At 30.4% G+C, this 24,215-nt stretch overlaps 2 protein-coding genes across 3 annotated transcripts in view; one reads left to right on the top strand and one right to left on the bottom strand.

Annotated features, from left to right (window-relative positions):
• Nucleotides 1–15,826, top strand: part of MED14 (mediator complex subunit 14) — a 55,830-nt gene extending 40,004 nt beyond the window's left edge. For both annotated transcript variants that reach the window (XM_087159062.1, XM_043051276.3), the window contains exons 30-36: nucleotides 594–806; nucleotides 6,032–6,264; nucleotides 7,039–7,224; nucleotides 7,947–8,054; nucleotides 9,801–9,923; nucleotides 12,597–12,798; nucleotides 14,013–15,826. In XM_087159062.1, coding sequence (XP_087015188.1) covers nucleotides 594–806; nucleotides 6,032–6,264; nucleotides 7,039–7,224; nucleotides 7,947–8,054; nucleotides 9,801–9,923; nucleotides 12,597–12,798; nucleotides 14,013–14,074 — 1,127 coding nt within the window. In that variant the 3' untranslated portion in view covers nucleotides 14,075–15,826. The remainder of the gene's footprint in view (nucleotides 1–593; nucleotides 807–6,031; nucleotides 6,265–7,038; nucleotides 7,225–7,946; nucleotides 8,055–9,800; nucleotides 9,924–12,596; nucleotides 12,799–14,012) is intronic.
• A 2,637-nt stretch (nucleotides 15,827–18,463) lies between these two features.
• LOC107445969 (glycine dehydrogenase (decarboxylating), mitochondrial) overlaps nucleotides 18,464–24,215 on the bottom strand; it is a 62,064-nt gene continuing 56,312 nt past the window's right edge. Inside the window, 2 exon segments of the mRNA XM_087159063.1 lie at nucleotides 18,464–18,657; nucleotides 22,980–23,060. Coding sequence (XP_087015189.1) covers nucleotides 18,541–18,657; nucleotides 22,980–23,060 — 198 coding nt within the window. The 3' untranslated portion in view covers nucleotides 18,464–18,540.

Raw genomic sequence — 24,215 nt, 5'->3', positions numbered from 1 at the left:
AAAACATTCAACTTCAGTGTCTAAAAAGTTCACACACATGCAGTTTGAGAACTGGTTTAGAGGCTAAGCAGTTACAATTGTCATCTGTTCTCCAATCTAAATTTTACTTAATTTAGACTCATATCTCATTAGTGTTGTATTAACAATCAAATCAAGGACTTAGCATTGTCTGTTTATTTGCCATACTAAAAAAATATGGTTTTTTACAATGTTCTGTTCAATGGTTCCACAACGCATTCAACCATAATCTACGTATTGTTAGAAAGCACCAATCATTTTACATATTAAATGAATTACTTGTGGGTTCACACATGTGTTCTTTGAGGTTAATTCAGTTGGAAGGATTCTTGCAGTCTCACATGCATCTCTGCAATACTGCATTTTGCAAGAGATTCATGAATTTAGGTTTTATCTTCCACTTTCAAAGAGAGAAAAATATTTTTTGAATTTTTGCTGATCATACAAGCCAACCAAGTATTGCCAAATTATTCCCCAGTAACGAAAAACAATTTTATTTTTCTTTCTTGTTAATTTATTTCTTGTTCAATTTTGAATTATGGTTTTTTCTTTCATTTATTTAATTTTCCTTTTAGCACACGGCGATGGAGGTTCTCCTTTTGCTGCTCCTGCTAGTGCTGGCAATTTGTCAATGTCCTCTCCTGCACCTGGAGCATGGCCAGGTAGCCCATCAGTGCCCAGACCTTCTCCTCGTCCTACAGGCACTGCTCAAAGTCCAGGCAGTAGTAATCATCCTGCACTGCACAGTCCTCAAGCCATTTCTGCTTCTGACCACTCCAAGGCACCTGGTGAGAATCATCCTTCTTTTGCATAAAAGTTTAGAAATAAAATGCATAAATGGTTTTTATGAATAAGCTACATTTGTTTTGTCTTTGAGCCTTTATTTTCCGGAGCCGGCAACAACCTTAAATTTTGGGCATGAGCGTATATATACTGGACTTTGTTTTATGTTTATCCAATTAAGAAGAAAGATGTGCTGGGACTTGCTGTATCTTCATGGTACATTTATATATCACTTAGAAATTTTACACCAATTTCATTGTTTTTAGATAGAGAAAAGTATTTCAGTTCCTCATTATAAGTTTCAGGATCACATAAAGTTTTCACTTTTGGCTCTTTTTTAGAAAGCATGAATTGTGGATTTCTGTACACATTTTCTTCATTATCACTTTCGATGTCATTATCTGCAGTTTCAGTTTATAGGTTAACATTTGGAAACACCTTCCATGTCCTTGGTAAATGTGGCAATATATGAAACTTTGCAATATGTGAACAATTGCATGAAATTTTCTGTGATGAATAGAAATAAAAAAACGGGGCAATGCCTGTAAGGCATTAGGCCCTATGCAGTTGTATTCGCATTCTATCATTTGTCTAGAGTCTGAATAATGTTTGACTTCTGTTCAATAAATTTCTATTCTCTTTTCATAACCCAGCTGTATTAAGTAAAGTGTTCAAATTGTTTGGAAGATTAATCTTCTGTGAGGAAGAGAAATTAAGAGCTTTTAATGCATCATTTCTACTTGTGGGGTCTCACAACCTGTTTCGTTCAGAGGAAATTTGTTGCCGCAATTTTTCCACTTGAGCAGCATCATTTTCTTACTTTTCCTTTCAAAGATAAAGGAAGGTGACTCTAGAACAGTTGATTCCTTAATTATGGATAAAGCGACAAATTCACTGTTTTAAAAAATGGTGGAAATATATCAGAAAATCTATCCATTGTAAAAAAGATAACAAATTATTTTCAAATCTAATTAGACATTTTAACTACTGTTTCTGTTTATTATTTTTTTAAAATTTAATTTAAACAGTGTATACAAAAAGAAAGAATTTCAATGGAATTTTATTGTGCCCCAAAATTCCTCAGCATATGAAGACTGTAAAAATCTGAAATAGGTTATTATTTTCTTATAACAAAACATTTCTTAGAAAAAAAGCTTGATGTCTGTTGAGAAAAAATCTGTCATTTTAAGTTGTAATTTATCACAATTCTATAGCTTAAAGGAATTGAAAGGTTTTTTATGCCATTAGATAAAAGATTTGTAGCATTGATTGTTTTAATCATTTTAGATTATTCAACTACTTATAAAGCAATACTGTATATTGCAATAATGACATCTGATGCATAGTTTAAAATAAAAATTTTGTAACCGATTTTGCTTAAGCATTGGATTAAATTAACTCAAAAGTAGGTTCAATTTGAATAGTAAGCTATTAACTCTTTCGCTACCAGAACGCCCGAGACGCCTCGTAAGCTAGACTACCGAAAACGCCCGAAGTGCCCGTAAAACGAGTTAGAGATTCTTCCCCCTTTTCGAGAAATAACACACAATGGGGGAGGTGTGGCAGTAATCGTCCTTGAAGGTAATTTACGAAAAGGGAAGAAAGCAGAGGGATTTTTCAACAAAAGTTTGTTTTATATCATTCTGCTTTTGTAAAGTTGTTTTCTCTTGTTTTATATATATATATATATATATATATATATATATATATATATATATATATATATATATATATATATATATATATATATATATATATATATATATAAACCAAAATGTCTTTTCGCTGTAAAGGCCCTTCGACCGAAATAATTTTCAATGATGAGACAGGATGAGTCTGATTTTAATGAATCAGGGGATGAAGATGAATTCGAAGATGTGACACCAACTGAAACTACTATTGCCCCTAACGACTGAACTTTTTCTGATAATACTTCTTGAGAAAAAGTTAAATGAAATGTTTTATTGTAAAAAAAAATCATATTCATAAGCTTCAAAAAATCATAAGCTTAAAATTTATAGTTAAGAAATATAGTATTTTTTAACTTTTTGAAAGACAGAGTGAGAGAGGTAGAAACAAATATAAACTCAAAATTAATTAACCTAAATTATTAAGCTGGCTACTTCTTTTTATCTGAACTTTTTTGATTACTTACGTTGAAAAGAATAAACTGGAGTAATGGTGATAAAGTTTTTTTTTTAAACATGAAATTATTTAGTTATTGTGTCTTTAAAAATCTATCAATTGTTCAAGATAATAAACAGCTCGAAATTTGCAGTGTTTTCAGAAAAAAGAAATGACAGTAATTTAAAAATATATTATTCTACAAGACTGAAAGATTACTAAATACAATTAATTATAAATCTATTTTTAAATATAAAATAAATAATTAAACATTATTTTATTAGAATTAGATCGTAGGCTTTGATGCCTTACAAAATAGTTTTTATATTTATAACAGTAGGATCCATGTGAAAAAACTGCTTTGATGGGTACAAAAACTATTATTTGATATTTGAACTTTATTCTGCATTTGTAGTTCGACAGCTGTAAATCATTCACGTTGTCTTGCTGTTTTATGAATGCCTCGCTATTTTCACCTTTTCAATGCTTGTTATTGCGTAGGTATTGCACTGGAAGCTGCAACGACCCATTTTTTTATTAATTGTTAACACCTGGTCTAAAAACACGAATTTTACTAGTGGTGTCAAAACTCTTAAAATAGTTAAATCTTTATGAATTTATTTATTTTCAATTTTACGCCTCATCTTCATACAAAAGGGTTTCCTCACAGGAGGATTATCTGTAGTTAACTCTAATTTCTCATGAACGCATTTTTTCCTTCATAATGAATGTTCTATATTCAGCTGTCAGACCACCCAGATGTGTTACAATTTACTCATTCATTTCTGTAGAAGATAAGCGTTATCAGTATAGCTTCTAAAGGCTATTGTTAAATGAAAATTAACATGTCATATAGTAGATTTTCTCCATTTCTAACTGAAGTTGGGACTGATATCTTTGTCACCAAAATTATGGTGTGGTAGTGTAAGAAATTTCTTTGATATTCCCCTTTTCTTTCAAAGAAATTTCTTGTCACCATACCCATATATACTGCACCATATGTCTGTAAACAGATGCCGATTTCCAACTGTTCAGTAAAATGCAGAACAATTTAGTCCCATACTCAAAAAGAAATAATTACAAGTGAAACGTGACAGAAAGATAAATCTTAGCCTAGAAGGCAGTGTTGAAATAGGAAGTAATTGTGTTCCCTAGCATACGTAAAGAACAGCTGTCTGGCTGATTAACGATCGGGTCGGAGGTTAAAAAATTATGCATTAAATATAGTAGTTAAATATAGATTATTAAATATAGTCATTAAAATTTTTAAAAATGAAATTAAGAAAAATTAATAGTTAGTAAATAAAAATTCAGACATTGTATATATATATGTATATATATATATATATATATATATATATTTGCTAAGCTTTTGTTTGCTTTCAATCCACTTTTTCAATTTATGATAATTTTTCAATTATTAGATTCTTATTAAATTGCACATAAACTTATTTTTACTATCGAAATTATTTATAGAAATTCAAAGGCAGTTTTATTGTTTTTATTATGAATATAATTTTTTTAGATCAATTTACATAATTACACACATTTATGCATTTTTATTTTTAACGACAATATTTTTAAAATTCTTGAGAAAAATTATCAAATACTCGTATGAAGAGGACACGCGGAAAAATTACAGCAATAATGGATGTTTCAAAAACGAAGAAATTGATGCTTCAGAATATTTTTATATAAATTATGGAAAGACATATACAAAATTTGGCATCTGTCTCGAGTCGTTTACTTTCAAATAATTAAAAATTAGTTAAACAATTTAGATTATTTACAAGAACCTTATAACAAATAATTTTATTAATTATTATACTTTTTAATTTTCAAACTTCCGATGCACCGAACTGAAATTCACATAAAAATATAGTTTCTAAATAAAATAATTTATTTGAAAAAAATTTAACTTTATGATTAGAAATATTAATGATATAGAAATATTGAACTTAAAATATTATTGTTTAAATAGTTCTTCAGCATTTTTTTACTTTTTATGCACAAGTTTACAAACTCTTTTATGGTGCAGCGCTTGAAGGAATATTATTTACAAATGAAAACTTCATTGAAATGAATTTAATGCTGGCTAAAGGGAAAAATATTTTTGATACCTTGAGGAGGAATTAATAGTTTCTGGGGATAATATTTTTAATGGTTTCAGAGTCTTGTTAAATAATAAGAAAAGTTTCTCTTATTTCTTATTGTAAATTGATATAAAGTAGGACACACATTTAGGTTGAATAATATTTTAGTACTATCACCAAATTAATTTCTCCTTAATGACTAATGTTAATTTTAAATGTTGGTTTCTAAGAAATTGAAAATTTATTTTTCAATCATTTAAGTTATTGAATTATATAAGTTTTTGTTTTAAAACGAAAAAAAAAGGATTTTATTTGTGCGAGAATATTATTACCAATTTAAATGCTTTATTTAGATTTTGTATAACTGGATTACATGGAATTACATACTTATGTTTCAATATAAAGAATAAAATAATAAAAAAAAACCAAAAACAAATGCAAGCATTTATTAACATTTTAAAAATCTTGTTACGTTAGCGATATTCTTGCTTCAAATTATGTCTTTCTTCCCTTTGAACTCCTATTTTGGGGATATTTCCACAGGTGAATAAAGAGATGATCAGTCACTCTGTCATTCAGGGGGTAGGAAATTTTTGCTACTTGTTTTCCTACTTCGGGCGTTTGCGGTATTCTGGGCATGATGTGGTTTGGAGGGCTCGGTATTTAAAGAGTTAAATAAAGAACTCTAATTAAAAAGTGACTTGTCTTTTTTTAAAGAAAAGCTACATCATCTGGCCCTTTACAAAAACAAAAAAAAAAAACAAAAAATCAGCCAGCTTTTTAGGAAACCTTGACTTTAAAAAACACTTAACCAATTTTTATTTTTTAAATAGAGGTTTTAATAGTAGTTTATAGTTTTAAAACAGAAGAAATTATTACGTTATATATTAACCATTAAAGAAATCTATTGCACAACAGAACAGTTAAAAAAATTTATGAGTTTTAATATATGTACTTATTCTTTGAGACAAAAACTGTTATCGAGCTAACATCTGAAATGTATGTTGTTGTAGGTGTATCAGCCATCTCATCTTCGAGAGCGATCCATTGTTCTTGGCAAGCAGGTACACCCACTCTGCTCACCCACAAGTCTTTTGACCTGCTCTGCTCTCCCGGGGCCATCACGAGCACTCAACCTGCATCCCCTGCTGTCGGACAGAACCAGTTTCATACGTCACCCCTTGAAAGATTCCTGGGCTGCTGTTACATGAGGAAGAGCCTCGGCAGAGTCATACAGACAGAAAATGTAAGATTTTCTTAAAAACATGTTTGCAAAACTGTTTCGATGATCTCACATCATGGATTTTGCTACACAATGTCTAATCATTGCTCTTCACACAATATGACTTATTTGTATCCATATTATAAATTTAATTACTCTAAAATTATGTTTTTATATGATAGTTTTTTTTTTTTTTTTTTGCTGGGGACAACACCTAAAATTTAATTTCCACTTGATTACAAGTATTGTTTTTGACATGTTGAGTTGAAGGGCAATTTTTTCCAGTTAAGTAAAAGTTTTAAATTCTACAATGAACTTTTCCAAATTTGGCACAATTTAAATTATAAAAATTCTGCATTATTGTTTTTTTATTAATGAATTATTTTATATATTTTAGCAGTAAAATAATCTTTAGCGATAAGAAATATTTGTCAGGTTAGAGTAAACAAACCACCTTTTCAGAATATTTTTATGGAATGAAGGTGTTTAATATATTAAGTTTTTGTATGATTCAATGGCATTTTAGTTTCAATATTAGCAATGAATATCTAGTATTAAAGTCTATATATACTCTCTGGATTGGTGAGGCAGCGCTGCTGTTCTGCAACTAAAAACTGTCATTGATTCATTAATAGTGACGGAAAGTGACGTCATCTGACATCACAACATATGGTATAATGCTCACTTATCTTATTGTAAAGATTTCTCTGTATGCTATTTTCTAAAATTCTCACTAATTCAACTGATAATCTCACTTGATCTTAGCTGAAAAATAATGAGCATGATTTATTTCTGTAGCTGATGTCTTTAAGCACAACAGAAGTGGGCGTGACTCTGTTTAAGACGGAGACCCTTCAGTGCAGAGTGAGTTTGAATCCTCAGACCCTTCAGTCTCTTCACCTGAAGCTGACGCCCAATCCTGAATACAAAGATCAGTGGACAGATAATGAGTTGCAGGTCATAGAGAGATACTTTGACACAAAGGTTACAATTTTTTCTTATTTAAAATTGATTGTGGTGCTTTATTTCTAAATTTTATAAGAATAAGTTGATTTAAATGACCGGTGTCTGCTTTGACAGTGTAAATAAATATTTTGTATGATTACATGATTCAATAATTCAATGAATTTTAAAATCTAACAGGACTTTTAATGGTTTGTTTTACTTTAAACTTTTTTAAGAGTCCTCGTTATCTTATCTAAAATTTTCTCTTATTAATTTATTTTACATAGTTTTTTTTATGTCAAAACTCTAATGCTAAGTTATTTAAAAATTTCAGATTTTTTATCTATTTAAAGTATAGGAATTCTAATTATCAATTAAACTCAAAATTGTGAGAAAATTTCATCTTTTTTCCTTCTTGTAATATTCAAACTGAAAAAAAATTCATATCAATCGTAGAAAATGTACTTATTTAAAAATAAATAAAATGAACAAGGCTTGGTTTAAACCAGCCAACCCTGGTTATTGTTATTGTAAGTTTGTTTGTCTGGACAAATTAATCAATTAAATTATTCATTTGTACATTGAAATGCAATCATCAACTGTTTATACACAGTTTTGTATTAGCTGTTGAAAATCTGATAACTTATGTTTCTTTATTATTTAAAACACATCCAATATTGCTATATTATACATAGCTTCGTTCTTTGTTCATCATAACATATTTTCATTTCTTCTAATGAACTAACTTTATGTTGTTTCAGGTTGTTTCCATTCCCTACAAGCCAAATGCTTTGTTAGCTTTTGGAAGATTATTGAATGCACCTCTGCGCATATTCAAAGATTGCATACACATCATGCACCTAGAAATGGTATTTTCCTCCTGATAAATATTAATAAATTTGTTTTGATGCTTTATTCAGTTTTTTGCTGTGAAATTCGTAACTTATAACAAAAGATTATTTATTGTGACCAACTTGGAGATCGTTTTTATGAGAAACTACTTAATCAATTTTCAATAATCTTGCATCTATAATTTTTGATTCTATCATAAGATCAGGGTCAAATATTGTTCTAGAGAAAAGTAAAATTTTTTACATAAGAAGAAAAAAAAAAACATGGACTAACTGCAAAGATAGCTACTATACAAAAGATCGCTACTTTTTATATCCCAAAAACCCAATTTGTGATTAAACCTTCCACCGCCCATCAGAATGAAGTAAATTGGAATCTTAGTTCACAACATGTCAAAAAATATACGAATTTAAAAACTTATTGAACTGCAGATTACTCTTTAAACAATTTATGTAAGAAACAAATACAATAGTGTAAAAAATAAAATAATTGTTCTTGATGTCAATGTTAATTATTCTGGTAATTGATTGTAATTGAAATAAAAAATAAGCTCTCTTCTGAAAAGCAAAATTAATGTACAAAATGTTCTTATTCATTATTGAGAACTGTAAGTAGGCACTACTGGTATTATGGTAATTGGTGCAGTTTTAGTGGGAACCAAATATACTCTACCAATAAGTACAAAGTATTTTATGGGTAAATTTGGTACATATTAAAACTGCACCAGTACCAATTCTGTGCATTTTTCTGATACGACACTGCAGAAATAAGTTATTTTTATAATCCCTCAAATACAGTTAATCTTTATTTTGATGTGATGAACTATTAAATGCAGACATACTTGATCTAATTACGTAAAGTCAACATGAATGGCAACAAATAATAATAAATAAATGAAAAACATTGGAATTATTTTAGCTTTACTTATTGTGTTGGTATTTATCTTTCAGTTTTGTGAATGTTCAGTTTAAAATTGCATAAGCACGAATCTCGATGTTATATTTTAAAATTGTGGGAACATAAATTTTGCTGTTGATTTTGAAATCGTATGAATACGCATCTCGATGTTTGATTTTAAAATCATGTGAATACAAAATGCAATATTTGATATAAAATTCTGTAAATAGGAAACAAGATATGCGATAGTAAATCTTGCAAATAGAAATCACAGTGTGTGATTTCAAGTCGTGAATGTAATTTTAAACAGCCTTTGCATTGGTTGAAAAATGCATAAAAGTTAATTTTTTTTCCTTCATTAAATTAAAAAAGGTGAAGAAAAAAAATCTCAGCTCTGAAAGTTGAATGTAATGCCGAAATTGCGAGAAAAGTGTGGCTGAAAAATTCTAATATCAATCATTGCCAGATTGAACGGTGCGTTAGGATAAGGGAATATTGACCTTTTTTTTTAATAGTAGGAAAAAAGTTTCCTCGGTGGTAAACAATTTTCCACTAATGACTTTCGTGTTCATGTATATTATACATATCTGCTTATGTTAGATTGCAATGCATCGCTATGTAATAATGATAGATGTATCATGATATAAAATTTCTTAGATTGTCAAATCCTAAAATATATATATATAATAATAATTCTTCAACAAAGTGCAAAGTTGGCATTTATGCAATAAATGTTAACAATTCTATTCTAATAAACTGCAGTCATTTTCAATTTATTTTGCTTTAATTCTAACGTTGAACAATCAAGTTGACAAAGATATAATATTATGAGTGATTCTGTCTGAGCTAACAACTTATTATTTCAGGTTCCAGATAGGACGTTGAAGTGGGCCATTCAGTGGTGTCTCACCATCCCACCAGCAGCTCCACAAATCGCACCCCCAGGCATGTCAGCCATTGTGTTTCTGAAAGACAAAATGCTTTTCTTCGTAAGTCAGATTTTTTATTTATTTTTAAAATCACTTTTCAAATTGCCATCTCATGTCTCGAGGGCTATGAACCTATGTATATCTGACATTGTTCTATATTTCTTGATTTAAACAGGGTTGGATTGGGACCAGGGGCTGATGAGTCGCTTTGAGCACGACCTATACCAAATTATCGAAAATTTAATAATTCCAAATAAGCTTGTTTTACAGAAATACAAAAGGAAAGATGTTGTTTTAAAAACAATTCCATTAATCAATTTATATTTTCAAAAACAATGACATTAAAATACGATTAAGTGTCTAAATGAGTAAAATCATTCCAGATGAAACTATAAATATTAAGTGATAGTAAAAATTATCATTCATACAACTTTTAAAAAAATTGAAAGAAGCAAGTTAGAATTTTTCTTTTTTACTAAACTTATTATATTTGTGGCCAACCAAACAACCCCATAAAATTTGGAAGAATTGTAGATTGTTACGGAAATTTAATTTAGGAAATCATTCACTTGTGACTTGTAGCAGAAAAGAAAAAATTAAACGAAACTAAGGATAGAAGGAAACAAGATGATTAAATATTATTTTTTCTATTATCTGAATTTTGTCCTCAAAATATATATTACATTTTTAATAATTCTAATGGAAGATAGTGAAATATTATGCTTAAAAGTATATAAATTTTAAAAAATTTTAAAAATTAACCTTATTTTCAAAAACAACGTGTGGGGGCTCTAAATTTTTTTTTTTTGTTCATTAATCAAGTTTTGTTTTTTTGTCTGTCTAGGTTTAAGACTATCAACAACAGAGCCTCATAACTTTGTAATTTTTCTTTAATTTTTATTGTATAAATAAAGATATAATGTAACAAAAATTTTTAATTTGCCAAATTTGAACTGAGGGACCATTCATTAATTGCACAAAGTAATTAAGGGTTTATATTGATCTTATTGGATTTACAATTTTCAAAAATTTCATTGCTCGTTAGTTTTATGAAAAAAAAACTGTCATATTAATAAAATATGCATTAATTGTCATATTAATAAAATTAGTTGTCATATTAATAAAATTTGCATTTAAGGACCATTTACTAATTTAATATTTTAAGCACATACTTTAACAAATCTTTATTTAAATTTGTCTTTTCAGAAAATTTAATCTCTTTATAATTTTAGTTCGAAACTATTGAATAAAATTATCTCAAAATTATTAAAATCACAGAACGAGAAGAGGGATATATTAGAGATATATTAATATAATTATACGAGAGACATTAATTTACTTTGACAAAAATGTGTAGGGACTCAAAAATTGTCCAAAAAAAATTACTTTTACTATAAAAATTATTTTCCCAAAATTATTGTTTTTTTAAAATTATAATAAAATTAATGAAATATTGAATTTTTAAATTTGAGGGATTTTTTTAAAATTTTATTTTATACTACGTACTTAATAGATTTCCCAGTTTTGCATCTTCTAAATATTTAAGTTATGATTGTATCGAATTAACAATTTAATTACTAACAATTTAACTGAGGCCATTCACTAAAATTTGCGTTATGTGATGTGATTAATGTGTTTCTTTTCTGCTTAATTCTCAATTCTTTTTTATCATAAGTTTAATGGTAATATCGAAAACAGAGAGATTTCTGGTGTTAAAGATGAGTTAACAATTAAAAATTATTTTTTTCAATTTCTTTCCTGCATTTTTTTTCTCTCATTGCAATTTTATTGGTTTGTTTATTGTTTAAGTTTAAAAAAATTAATTACAAGCTATACTTAATTCTGATAAACTTTTATATTTATTATTACGTGGTACTTTTTACAGTACCTGAGATTTTCTGAGATCAAGTTTCCGTAATTTTAACAAATCTGTTTCCTGTGCATTCTAAATAGTCCTAATTATTGATATGTCTGAGACATTAATTTTTGCTCAATAAATTAAGGAATTTTTATTTCAGACTTGCTACTAATTTCGTGTCTTATTTTTATTTTCATATCTGTGTGGCTCTTAATTTTTTAAAATATGATTAATAGTTATTTATTTTCTTTATTCCTGCCCCTTTTTTTGAATTTGTTAGTCCCTATAAAATTTTTTTTAATTATTATTATTTTTTGTAATTTTTAATTTTTCTTTTTGTGGAAAGAAGAAATAAAAAAAAGTATCTTTTTATTTTGTTTAAACAATGTTATCTGTTAAAATATAAAAACAAACCAATGCTCACATTCAGCGCTTAGAACGCCACCTATGGGGAATAACCTGAATGAATATATACACTGACAGTGACTTGTTTCGTCACTTGGTGAATGGATATCGGATAAGGCACATGTAATGTAAGAAACATGTTGTACTCTTTTTCATTTGGGCCATTATAATGTATTTAGTAAATGTACTCAATGTTTGCTATTTTGCTACCTAAACATTTTCTACTGCATTACACTCTAAACATTATCGAGATCTAATTAGTAATTTTTAACATATCTGCTTTTGCTCATTTCAGAATGAGGATTTGATAGTTTCTTATTTTTCTTTCCTTTATGTGAATGCGAACCTTGTAATTCTATATTAAATTTTTTATATTGAAGCTTATCTGTAACATTATTTTTTTTAAATATATGGATATCAAAACTTAGTAATTTTTTTTATTTATTTGACAAATCTTTTTTTTTATGTAGGCTCAACTGACGAGAATCGGGCTTAACTTAGCTCCTGGTGTGGAGCCCCAAACAGTTGTGTTTGCTGCTGTGTACGACATTAAGATGAACACAACGACTGTCCCAGACAGCCGTAGAGAGGCTCTTCCAGTGTCCCCTACTGACCCCATCTACATAATCACCAGCATGTTGAAAAGATTTGCTGAATACAATCCCAATCCAAGTAAATCTAAATTCTTCACTCTTATGTCAATCATGCTAAAATCCTATTTGCTGTGATTTCACTAGATTTTGGAATCTGTGTCTTTAGGATATCTAAATTTCTGACTCATTTTTCTTCTTCTGAAAACTGGGTCCGCTTTCAAATAATATAAATCTCTTCTTAACAGATGTACAGGATAAGTGAAAATAGGGTACCTATGGTTCTTGAAAGTCCTTGAATTTTGTTGAAAAAATTGGGGCCCTGATAAGTCCTTGAAGTTCGCGAATTTTATTTAATTTTTGTCAAGAATATTGTCAGAACATAATTAAAAATTATATAAAAATGTTTTCCAGATTCACAAATGTTATAGTGAATATGAAGACAATTATAGTAGATTGAATGTCTATGAGCATGTAGAATAATCATTTAATACCTCCTTACAGTTTCATTTGACATAGAAATTTATATTTGTCCTTAATCAAGCTTTAGCCATAATTGCCTTGGGCATTGATTTATCAGATTTTGCTCATTTTTCTCTTTTACCCTCGCTTAAATATTAATGTGAAACCTTTATGCTTTCTTTTTTTCTTACCTGATACTCACAAAAGATTTTAAAAATTAAAGTTGTAAACTTAAACAACTTTTGAAAAAGAAAGATTTTCCTTCTCATAGTGAAGTGAAATGTAACAATTAATGTGGGGAAAAAATATTTTATCTTTGCAAAACATTCCTTAATTAAAAATATTAATAATAATCTTAAAACATGTGATTAAAAAAAAAATTGTGGAGAATATCATTAAAGTGGACTGCTATGTATATTATTGAACATTTTGCATACATTTAGATGATAAATGATACAGAGACTGAACAATTTATGCAATTTACTGACTGCTGAATTTGTGTTGAGCGAAGAAAAAAAATCTGATGCTTAATGCTTTTTTACAAACGCTGCTTAAATTACCCAAACCCCCAGGTGAATGTGCAGCATTGCTTAGTTTCTACTTATTGATCTTTATTTTCATAATTATGATGATGAAGCTGTTGAATAACTATAGATCTAGATCATTCATTTAGGTTTGGAAAGATCTCATTTAAACATTGTTTACTACCATACTTCCGAATTGTGAACTGAGGTCATTCACTAATTTATATTTGTATTATCATCTCACCGAATTTATATTTGCATTATCATTATTCTGATCTTATGCTGGTTTCTTTTATTTATATTTCAATAGATGAGTGCAGTATATATCCAGCAATCAGAGAACTTCTCAGCAATTTAGTGGTACCCATCTAGCTTATTCTGAAGAGGATACAATGATGTATATAAATTTGTATATTTTTTGTATATGACAATTATCTAGATACATAAAGACGGTAAAGTTATATTTCCATTCATATATTGAAATAGATATTTTACATGATAAAACTTCTCTATTTGTGTATTGTGCTGTTTTGTCAAGATTTTATAGAACTGAACTGTGCATTAAAATGCTTTTATTTCAAAAGAACTTTAACTGTTTGAAGAATAGTTTCAATATACTCTTTCAAAATTTTAAGTCTTTCATTTTGACATTAATAAGTAAAATTACAAATCATCACTGTTTTTTGCATCTTTATTAGTGTACTTTTTTTGAAGACATATAAACTTACTGTTAAGTATGAATTTGTTGATTTGCTCTCATTAGTTTAGAAAAAAAACGTTAATTATGAAGCCTATAACAATGTGCTAATGTTTGTTCAAAACATGGCATGATTGCATTAACCCTTTCGCGACGGGAAGCGCGAAAGTGCGCTTACCGCTGAGGCCAGCAGTCTCTCTTGCGTGTGTCTCTCCAGGGCCGGAGCTATGCTGTTTATGCTGTTAAGCCTGATTCCATGAAATTACCGAAATATCAACACGTTGTTTAATATTGTTCTGTAGAGTATTTGAGTGACATATGCTTTATATATATTTCTATGGATACTTTATTTACTTAAGTTATTTCTTGTTTAAATATATATTTTACACATTTTATTTTCTATTATACTTATCATTTAATAACATTTAACATTACATATCTGAAATCTAAATATAAGACTTAAAGTTCTTTTTTCGTATGAAAAATTTTAAAACAGGGATCTTCAAGATCTAACTATGCACTAAAAACTAAACCGAAAATCGAAAGTAGCGAGAAAAAAACCCTCCCTGATTACTGTAAACAAATACCACAGACGAATTTAAGGAGCCATCATAAAACATTCCTTCCCCCTCCATTCCTACCCCCTAAAAAACCACGTGAATGTACTGTCATCTTGAGTAGAAGGTCAAATCTACATGTATCTGAAACCAGATGGACATACAATGCCATCTTTTGGAAGAAATGTTATTTTTTAAAACGTTCCGAAACGCTGGCACAAATGAGTGATGGCCGGGGGTGAACGAGAAAACTCTCTGGCACACGGGTGTGCCGACCGAGAAGTGAGCGCGTTTCTTGCTGGCACGTATATGTGACAGTCAGCGTGAAAGGGTTAAGCTTCTAAGGTATTTTATACCTATATATTATATAAATGCATAAGTATATTTTAATACAGAATTGAAGGTGCCTCTAATTTGGGTTGGAGTGTTACTTTTCGAAGTTTATCAGGGAGGTGGCATTTTTTAGACAAACCAGGTTTGCAGAAATGGGTAATTCTTATTGGAAAATGTTTAGGTTCATGAATATTTTGTTATGCATTTCACTGACATGAAGAAAAAAGTAATTTATGCATTTAATCATTGAAATAGTCTGTATGTGGCGTAATCACTAACTTTCGCTTCATTTTTTAAAATCTGAATTATATTTAACATATAAAATGTGTTCATTGTTGTTTTTTCTTCAAAAAGTTATTATAAATTTTGAAATTTCTTTTTTTTTTTTTATGGTGTAATTTTCGTTTATGTTTATATTTATTTTGTATGTCATCAGAGATTTTGCAGTTCATTTTTGTCATTTCATGCAGCACTGAGTGACAAATACATTTTCTGCTTTGTACTTTATAGTGGTGAATAAAATATTATTTATTCTGAGTAGTATGCCTTTGGTTTTTCATTTCTTTTTGTATCATATGTTGGAAATACTTTTAAGGTCTTTGTAGCCATGTCCCAGACATGTAATTTTTTTCATGGAATGAGCCACGAAGGCTCAGGGGGGAGAGCGTTCGCCTTCCAATGAGGTGAGCTCGATCCCGGCGATGGCTGGTCGATACGAATTTCGCATCCGGCTTGCACCGACCACAGTGCTGATGTGAAATATCCTCAGAGGTAGACGGATCATGAGTTAAGAGTCCCCTTGCTGTCAGGCTAACCGTGGATGTTCTTGTGGTCTTCCTCACCATGTAAAGCAAATGGGGGTTAGTTCCATCAGAAAGTTCTCTACGAAGGCAAATTTCTTCCAATACTTGATTCAGAAGTTTCCTTGTCTTCTGGATTGAGTTCAAAATTACTAGGCTACAGAGTTGAGCATTAGTAGTCATAAACCCAAAAATTGGGTCAGCTGTTCAATGACGGTTATAAAATAAAATAAAATTATTCATGAAATCTTGCTGATTTCAAAACTGTTAATTTGTGGATCCAAATTCCTGATCTAAAAATTATGTTCTGATGTAGTACTATAATCCAGTTCTGTTAATCAACAGACTGTTTTGACATAAAATGCAAGGTATCTGCACACCTGAAAATCATAGAAAGTCACGGATTTTGACTTTCATCATAATTTGTCAAAAGTCATGATTTTTAGTGATAAATGCTAAAAATTCATGAAACTTCCAGTTGGTTTTCCATCATGGATTTTTGGCTATTGAAGATCTTAATAATGTCAAAGAATTTAAAAATCATGCATCGCTATTTGTATTGTAGTGTTGCTACTACTACTTGCTTGTTACAGTCTGTTCTGTCATTCAAATATTACTATACTATTTTTAGATTTATTTTTCTTGGTTGCACTGCTGTATCAAAACCAAATTGTGTAGTTTTTCTTTTCTTTCCAAATACATGTGGTGACGATTTGGGTAATGTATAGTGGACTGTATTAAATAACATAATGTGTTAATATTTAATATAATGTGTTAAATTGAGAAAATGCTTTGTGTATTTATCAAAGGTTAGGTAGCAAGTTAAAAATTGGCTACAAATGAATTTAAAAGTATTTAACAACTATAGCATATCCCAAATCACCACCAACACTTACTTATTCAAATATAAAGTTACAAAGGTTATGCAGAAATATAAAGTTTGTCTAGAAATAAGAATCAAAAGAAGGTAATTTATTTTATATAATTGTAATGTTGACTAACTTATCACTTATTATTAAACACTATCACTACATAAATTTGAGCATGTGACAGAACATCAATATCAAGTTAAGCAGAGAATTACAAGTAATAAATTAGATAATTTTGAAATGATCACTAAAGATTGCAAATATAAACATTTTGCTACACTGCTTTACCTTAAAGCGTTTTCAAAAAGTGTTAATATTCCCTTTTCCAAAATAAGATATTTCTTTACCATATCGATTTTCGCTACGAATTATGAAAACGAATATAAAGACATTCAACGTTTTCACAATTCATTCAGCCCCAATCTATTTCAATGTACCGTCGATCTGAACGAATGAAAGCGTCAATCATTTCACATACTTGAGGAAATATTTGATGGTCCGCATGTGCGTATACTGAGCTGGAATCAGTGGGAAGGATTCTTGCACTCTCATGCTCAACTTCGCTGTATTTTGCAAGAGATTTTCTATTTCAGGCTTCATTTTTCGCCATCTGAAATTGAGCCGAAAAATTTCTTGAATTTTCTACAATCTACAATGATTTCCATAAATGAAATTTCGATATTGTGCTCGTAGGCCGGAAAGAGTTGCTTGTTTACAAACCACCTTATGAAAATTTACAATCAGTTGTGAAAAACGCGATCCAAATCGTTATCGAGTTATTAGCTAACATATATCCAGACAGACTTTCTATTTCATGAGTAAAGAGGTTAAACGATCGGAAATTCGCACTCTTATGAAGTATGAGTTTTTACGTGGAACAACGCACTCTTGTGTTAGTTGAACTAGGATGAATCACTGAAACACATCAAAAAGCGTAATATCCCCCTCCCAAAAAGTGTTCAGTTCTCCAACGTAGGTGTTATAAAATATGAAACCTGGCTTATAGGTCACAATTGGAATATACTGCGACTAACTAAACAAAAAGTGCAAAAATTTAAAAAAAAAAAAAAAAACAGCCTTGATTAGTCAACAAACCATGCATCTCCTATCTTAGAGCATGGTAATGCCAAGAGAAAACGACACACTACATAAATGACTGTGGCAAAACTGCAGGTTTTAGATCTTAACATCTATTCTCACTAGATCTAGCCCTCATCGACTACTTTAATTTGGACAACTTTTAACGGGGAAAACAATTCAATTCCGAAAATGTTGTTAAACTGGAATTAATTGACTCTTTCTTGCCGTTTGTCATTCCACTTGTCTGGACACTCTTAGCAAAATTGTAGCAATATGGGGCATGGCAGAAGTATAGCTAGAATATGAGTGCATAGTGTTAATGAAATAGTTTCTTATATCTGTAAGCTAACATTGCATTTCCTCTCCCCTAAGTATTTCATACTTTGCGATCTACTAATATAAATAACAAATATTTGAAATACAAGTTAATAATATAAATGAAATTTATTGATTTATTGAAGACATAAAATTGAAAAGCACAGTTGGAGAAAAAAATGAATCTTTATTCAGATGAGTATGCAGAGACGGGCGGACAGGAACACATGAGATTGGTATCACCGTATGCATCATCGATTCGACCTACGGTTGGCCACAGTTTGGTCTCAGGATGCACAAAGGCCTGCAACAAATTGCAAAGCTTTTATAAACTGCAGGGATTGATCATTGAGCACAACCCTTATTAAACATGTAAAATGGTAAAAAAAAAACGTTTTTTTTTTCGAAATTTAAAAAAAAAAAAAGCCAAATCACTTATTGGAATATTTTTTTACTATTGAAATTAGTGGAAACATGCCATAAAATTATTAAACATAAATAGGATGCGACCTTTTAAAGTCGGCTCCCTCATGAATCAGTCACAGAGTCATTGTATAGATCAAATTGATGCATGATACAATTCGATACCGTAAAACAATACAAGGTAATAAACATTTCCGAATGGCTTTCAACGTTTCGTAAAGCGAAAGGTTTGGAGAATCAAACGATATGAAAATCTGTTAAATGTATAAGAATATTTTCCAAGATGTCTGACATTCTTTTCTGCCACGATTTATGCTTACAATTTAGAAATGTGTTTTTGTTAAATAATTAGAATATTGGTTTTGTAGATGTCATGAAACGCAGTTTTTTTTAAATATATATTTTTTTAAATAATGTGGTTTTGTATGTTCAAGTAAAAAGGCACATGATGATTATCACCACTGATATTATGCTAAAAACGATGGTTATTTTTTTTGAAGCTAAATGTTACAAGAAAATGTTTGGTATTTTTTATCTTTTGTCGTTTGTTATGATAAATGATTTAATTCATATACAATGATGTTCCAATGCATATTTTAACATATAACAGCGAAAGTTTCATTCTCCTAACTGCTAAATAGAATCATGTATGTTTTCATCATTCTTATAATTTGTTAATAGATTCTGGAACATTTACATAAACCCATTTGGTAATGGCGGGTTTAGTAAATTCTTTAATTGTATGTAACTTTACCGAATAAATTTTCAGAATGTCAATCATTGAATTTATCCGATGCACGTGAGTCTCATTCTCCCACTCTCTGTAAGCTCCGTTGTCTTGGGTGTCCAACTTAACGTTATATTTTGTTTTACGTTTTGCTATTAAACAGCTTTGTTTTCATAGATTTAGTTAATTCTATTGAGTTAAAATACAAACTTAATCCTTTTGCTCGGTTACCATGGCAACTTCACCTACGATTTTGTTCTTTAGCATTCATATTTAATGTTTGGTTTCGATTAATATTAATTAAATGTCTTTCAACGAAGAGATTATTTAGTAATAGCGCAAAGCGTTAATTCTCTATGATTGTTTTCCAATTTTGTATTCACAATTTTATTTTCATTTGTTGACTCGACATAGTTTCACGCAAAGCTCATAATATAAGAAAAATGTTACTTATTGACTGTTTAGTCAATTCTGTCAATTAGTCACATAGTTCTGAAACGATTACAACAGACGGTTCTCTTTTTCAAATATTATAAAGACAGTATCATTGATGTTTGCTAACGTTATTTAGAAGAGTTTATTGCACATTTTTTAATTATTTATTCTTATATCACTTATTATTGTTATTCTTAGGTCATATAAATTAATTGATCAATATGAATGTGGTAGCATGCGTGGACTACGTCACCAAATTAGTATGATCGTTCCAAAATTACCTGAAACTACATGTTTATTTTGATCTGTTACATGTTATTTATAGTTATGCTTTTAAAATGTGTCTTCATAAAATTAAATAATTTAAAATCAGCGATATTTGAAATTAAAAAAACATGTTGTGTATTAAAAATTCGAATCTTAAATAATTAATCGAATTTTAAAAATAAATATCTAATTCATTATAATACTTGATGGAAAATTATTTCTTATTATAACATACGAGTTTCATTTACGGAGACTAGTGTAATGCTTTTAAAAAAAATCGAGTTTTATTCGAGAAAATATCAAAACAACATTTTTTAAATAGACTAATGCGATTTATAACAAATCAGTGATCCAATTTATTGAAAAAAGCATCAAAATTGCAAATGAAGTAAAGTTAAAAATATCATACACTGAGATTCAAAAATATAACAAAAAATAAAATCAATAATTAAATTTAATTTGAAATAAAAATTGATAAATAGGTTTAAAAGTCTCCTTTAATTGAAATTAGGTATAACATAAGTGAACAATGAATTTTATAAGCTTTTGTATTCCCATAATCAGCATTAGAGTTGCCACATAATATGCAAATAATTAAATATGTTCGCATCTAAACTAGAATTTAGAGAATTTAAATGTTTTGCTTTTGTGACAAATTTCATCATTTAATTAATTATTATTAAGCATATTTTAGCCTCTCGAGTTATGAAGATATATACACAAGTGTGTATTAAGGTGAGGTTTTTAACATGGGGGAAAAATTTCTACGAAACATCCACGGCACATCCTTAAAAGGTGCCATTTGGTATAAAATTAATTTTTGAAAAGTGAATTTTTTGAATGGAACTTTCAAAATATTAGTTTAATAGAAAATGACATTTTTAGAGGGTGCCGCTGTGCCGTCAAGAACTTTTTTTCAATATATATATATACATATATATATATATATATATAAACTCCTGTTTGTGAAAATTGCAACACCATGAAGGAATCGTCATAATTGAATGAAATTTAATACACAGTTGAGTGACAGTGATACAAATAAATGATTAAACTTTCAAAGCAAACAAACAATAACAAGAGATCGAAATCAGTATTTTGTGTAGCTTCCACGCTCCGCAGTAAGTGCTGCTACACGACGTGGCATGGAGTCAAGCAAACTTTGAATGTTTGTCTGAGGAAGGGAATTCCATACTGTTTGTATGCGTACCCAAAGTTCGTCTGTAGAAGCAACAGGACGAGGATTACGAGCGAGACGCCGACCAACGAAATCCCACACATGTTAAATCGGCGACATATCCGGGGAATACGCCGGCCAAGGAAGAAGTTGTACCTGTCGCGATGCAAGGAAGGATTGAACAGTCCTAGAAATATGAGGGCGGGCATTGTCCTGTTGAAATACAGTACCATCAAGGCTTGAAGGAAGGGAACAGCTTTGGGCTGTAGAACTTCACTGATGTACCGGTTGCTGTACAGATTACCCACAATTCGTAGCAATTGAGATCGTCCATGATATGCTATAGCACCCCAGACCATAACTCCGGGTGTTCGTCCGCTGTGGCGTTCGATAACGCACTCCGGAAGATGGCGTTCACAGGCATAGCGTCTGACACGAATGCGGCCATCATGGTACCACAAATTGAAGCGAGATTCGCCAGAAAACACGACACGCTGCCAATCAGCACGCCAGTCCCTATGCTGGTTGGCCCATTGCAGCCGCAGGCGGCGAAGGTTTAGCTTGAGGGGGATCCTGTATAAAGGAGTTCTTTGTGCGCAGTCCACTCTGCAGCAGATGTCTACGAATTGATAAAGCACACAATGAAACACTTGTAGCTATTGACCACCGTGATGCCAGTTGTCTAGAGGGAGCCGTACGGTCCGTTAGCGCAACGCCGAACAGATGTCTAGCATCACGAGCAGATGTGACATTTCGGGGTCCACTCCCGGATTTCCGAGTTGTCCGACACTCGTCTATCCACTGCTTTCAAACACGCATCACTGTGCTGCTGTTATGCTGCACACGAGCGGCTACTGCACGATAAGATAATCCAGCTTCACGAAGGCTGATGATTCTCCCCCGTTTAAACTCCGTATGTTGTTGAAATCTCGCTCTCTTTCGTCGAATAGGCATAAGTAATGACTAAGCTATCGTTTACCACTAGCAGATAACCACCGATAACCATACTCGCTTGGCTACAGCCGTCTATTTATTCGGATCCATCCCCCGTTCAGAGGGCGCTGCTCAGCATACGCATGCGCTATGGGTCTGAAATTCTAATCATTTGCATATCATGCTCTATTTTGCATTTCCTGAAAATTTCAGCTCACTCGCGTAAGTCCTTCGTGGTGTTGCAATTTTCACAAACATGAGTTTATATATATATATATATATATATATATATATATATATATATATATATATATATATATATATATATATATATATATATATATATATATATATATATAAAGAATAATTACATATAAAGAATAATTTTTATCTTAGGATAATTATTCTTTATTCAGAAATATCGCATTATTTATGGCAATTAGATGTGTCTTGACAACGACTATTTGCTTATACCATTCTTGTTTCTCTACCATTTAGTTTTTTATTTTTATTTTATTCATGTTTTTCATGTTAATTTGTGTATATATATATATATATATATATATATATATATATATATATATATATATATATATATATATATATATAGAGAGAGAGAGAGAGAGAGAGAGAGAGGGAGAGAGAGAGAGAGAGTAGAGTATACCGCTGGGAATGCAGCCTGTTCTCTTGTATAGGGTCGAGTCCATTCGGTGGAGCAGATGACCTTTTGCGTGTGAGGCGCCATCTAAAAAATAAAAGAAAGAAATACTTTTCAGATAATTTTCGTACTTTACATCTTTCAAAGTGCAGGAGGTGACAAGCATCAGGTTTCCCAGGTTCGAATCTCAGCTATAGCTGGCTGATGCGAATTCTGCTCCCGGCCTGCACCAGCCACAGTGCTGACGTAAAATATTCTCAGGTGTAGACGGGTGAAGGGTTCAAATCTTCTTGTCGTCGGGCTAACCGTGGGAGGTTTTCATGGTTTGCCTCTCCATATAACGCAAATGCGGGTTAGTTCCATCGAAAAAGTCCTTCTCAAAAGCCAGTTGTTCTTATTGCTTAATCCAGTAGTTCCCTTGTCTTCTGAATTGGGTTCGAAATTACAAGGCTACGGAGTTGAATATTAATAGTCGTAAGCTCAGAATTGGGTGGGTAGTTCAAAGCCGGTAATATAAAACAAAACATCACTTTAACTTTTAAAGCATTCAACTAATTTTAAAAACGATGTAGAGAGCAGTCCAGGGGAAGAGCTCGGGGTGACCGGATTTAATACGGTTTATGTACTTCAACATTATTTATAACTTGTGCCTGTTAACGTGCATTTTTGTTGATACATTTGATTCAGGGATCTACAAGTTTCATTAGGGTATGCGGCGGGTTTGAGTCTAATGCGTGAATTGGGATCCAACCTATACAAATTATATGAAACTTTATTCAGGAATATGGAAACTTTTTATGAAAATCAGCTCCAGACAAACGTGTTCTACGAAAATTTAAAACAAAAGATTTTTAATTTTTTGCAAAAAATAATTGCATTAAACATTACACTTTCGATTAAGTTTAACCTCCAACATAAACCTCCGGTTTGAAATTAGAAATGTTAAGTTATTGTTTAAAAAAAAAACATTCAAAATTTAAACAGCAAGCATACGAATTTTAAAAATCGAACGCAATAACTTAGAATTTTCCATTTTTACTAAATTTGTTACGTATTCACCAGCCAAGACTCCTAAGAAATTGTAGCTGTTTTGTAGATGGTTACAGAAAAACTAAACTCTTGCAACTTAAGCCAAATAAATAACAGATAAAATCGGGTGAGGAGCAAAAGGAAATATCAATGTTTTAGAAGATTACAAAAATCAGTTATACATATTCATTAACTTCAAAGGTCCCTTTTAGT

This window comes from Parasteatoda tepidariorum, chromosome 3, assembly GCF_982258835.1.
Source record: "Parasteatoda tepidariorum strain Cologne lab strain chromosome 3, Ptep-v5.0, whole genome shotgun sequence".
Classification (NCBI taxonomy): domain Eukaryota; kingdom Metazoa; phylum Arthropoda; class Arachnida; order Araneae; family Theridiidae; genus Parasteatoda; species Parasteatoda tepidariorum.
Note: the sequence above shows the minus strand (reverse complement) of the source record. Positions and strands in the feature narration are given on the sequence as shown.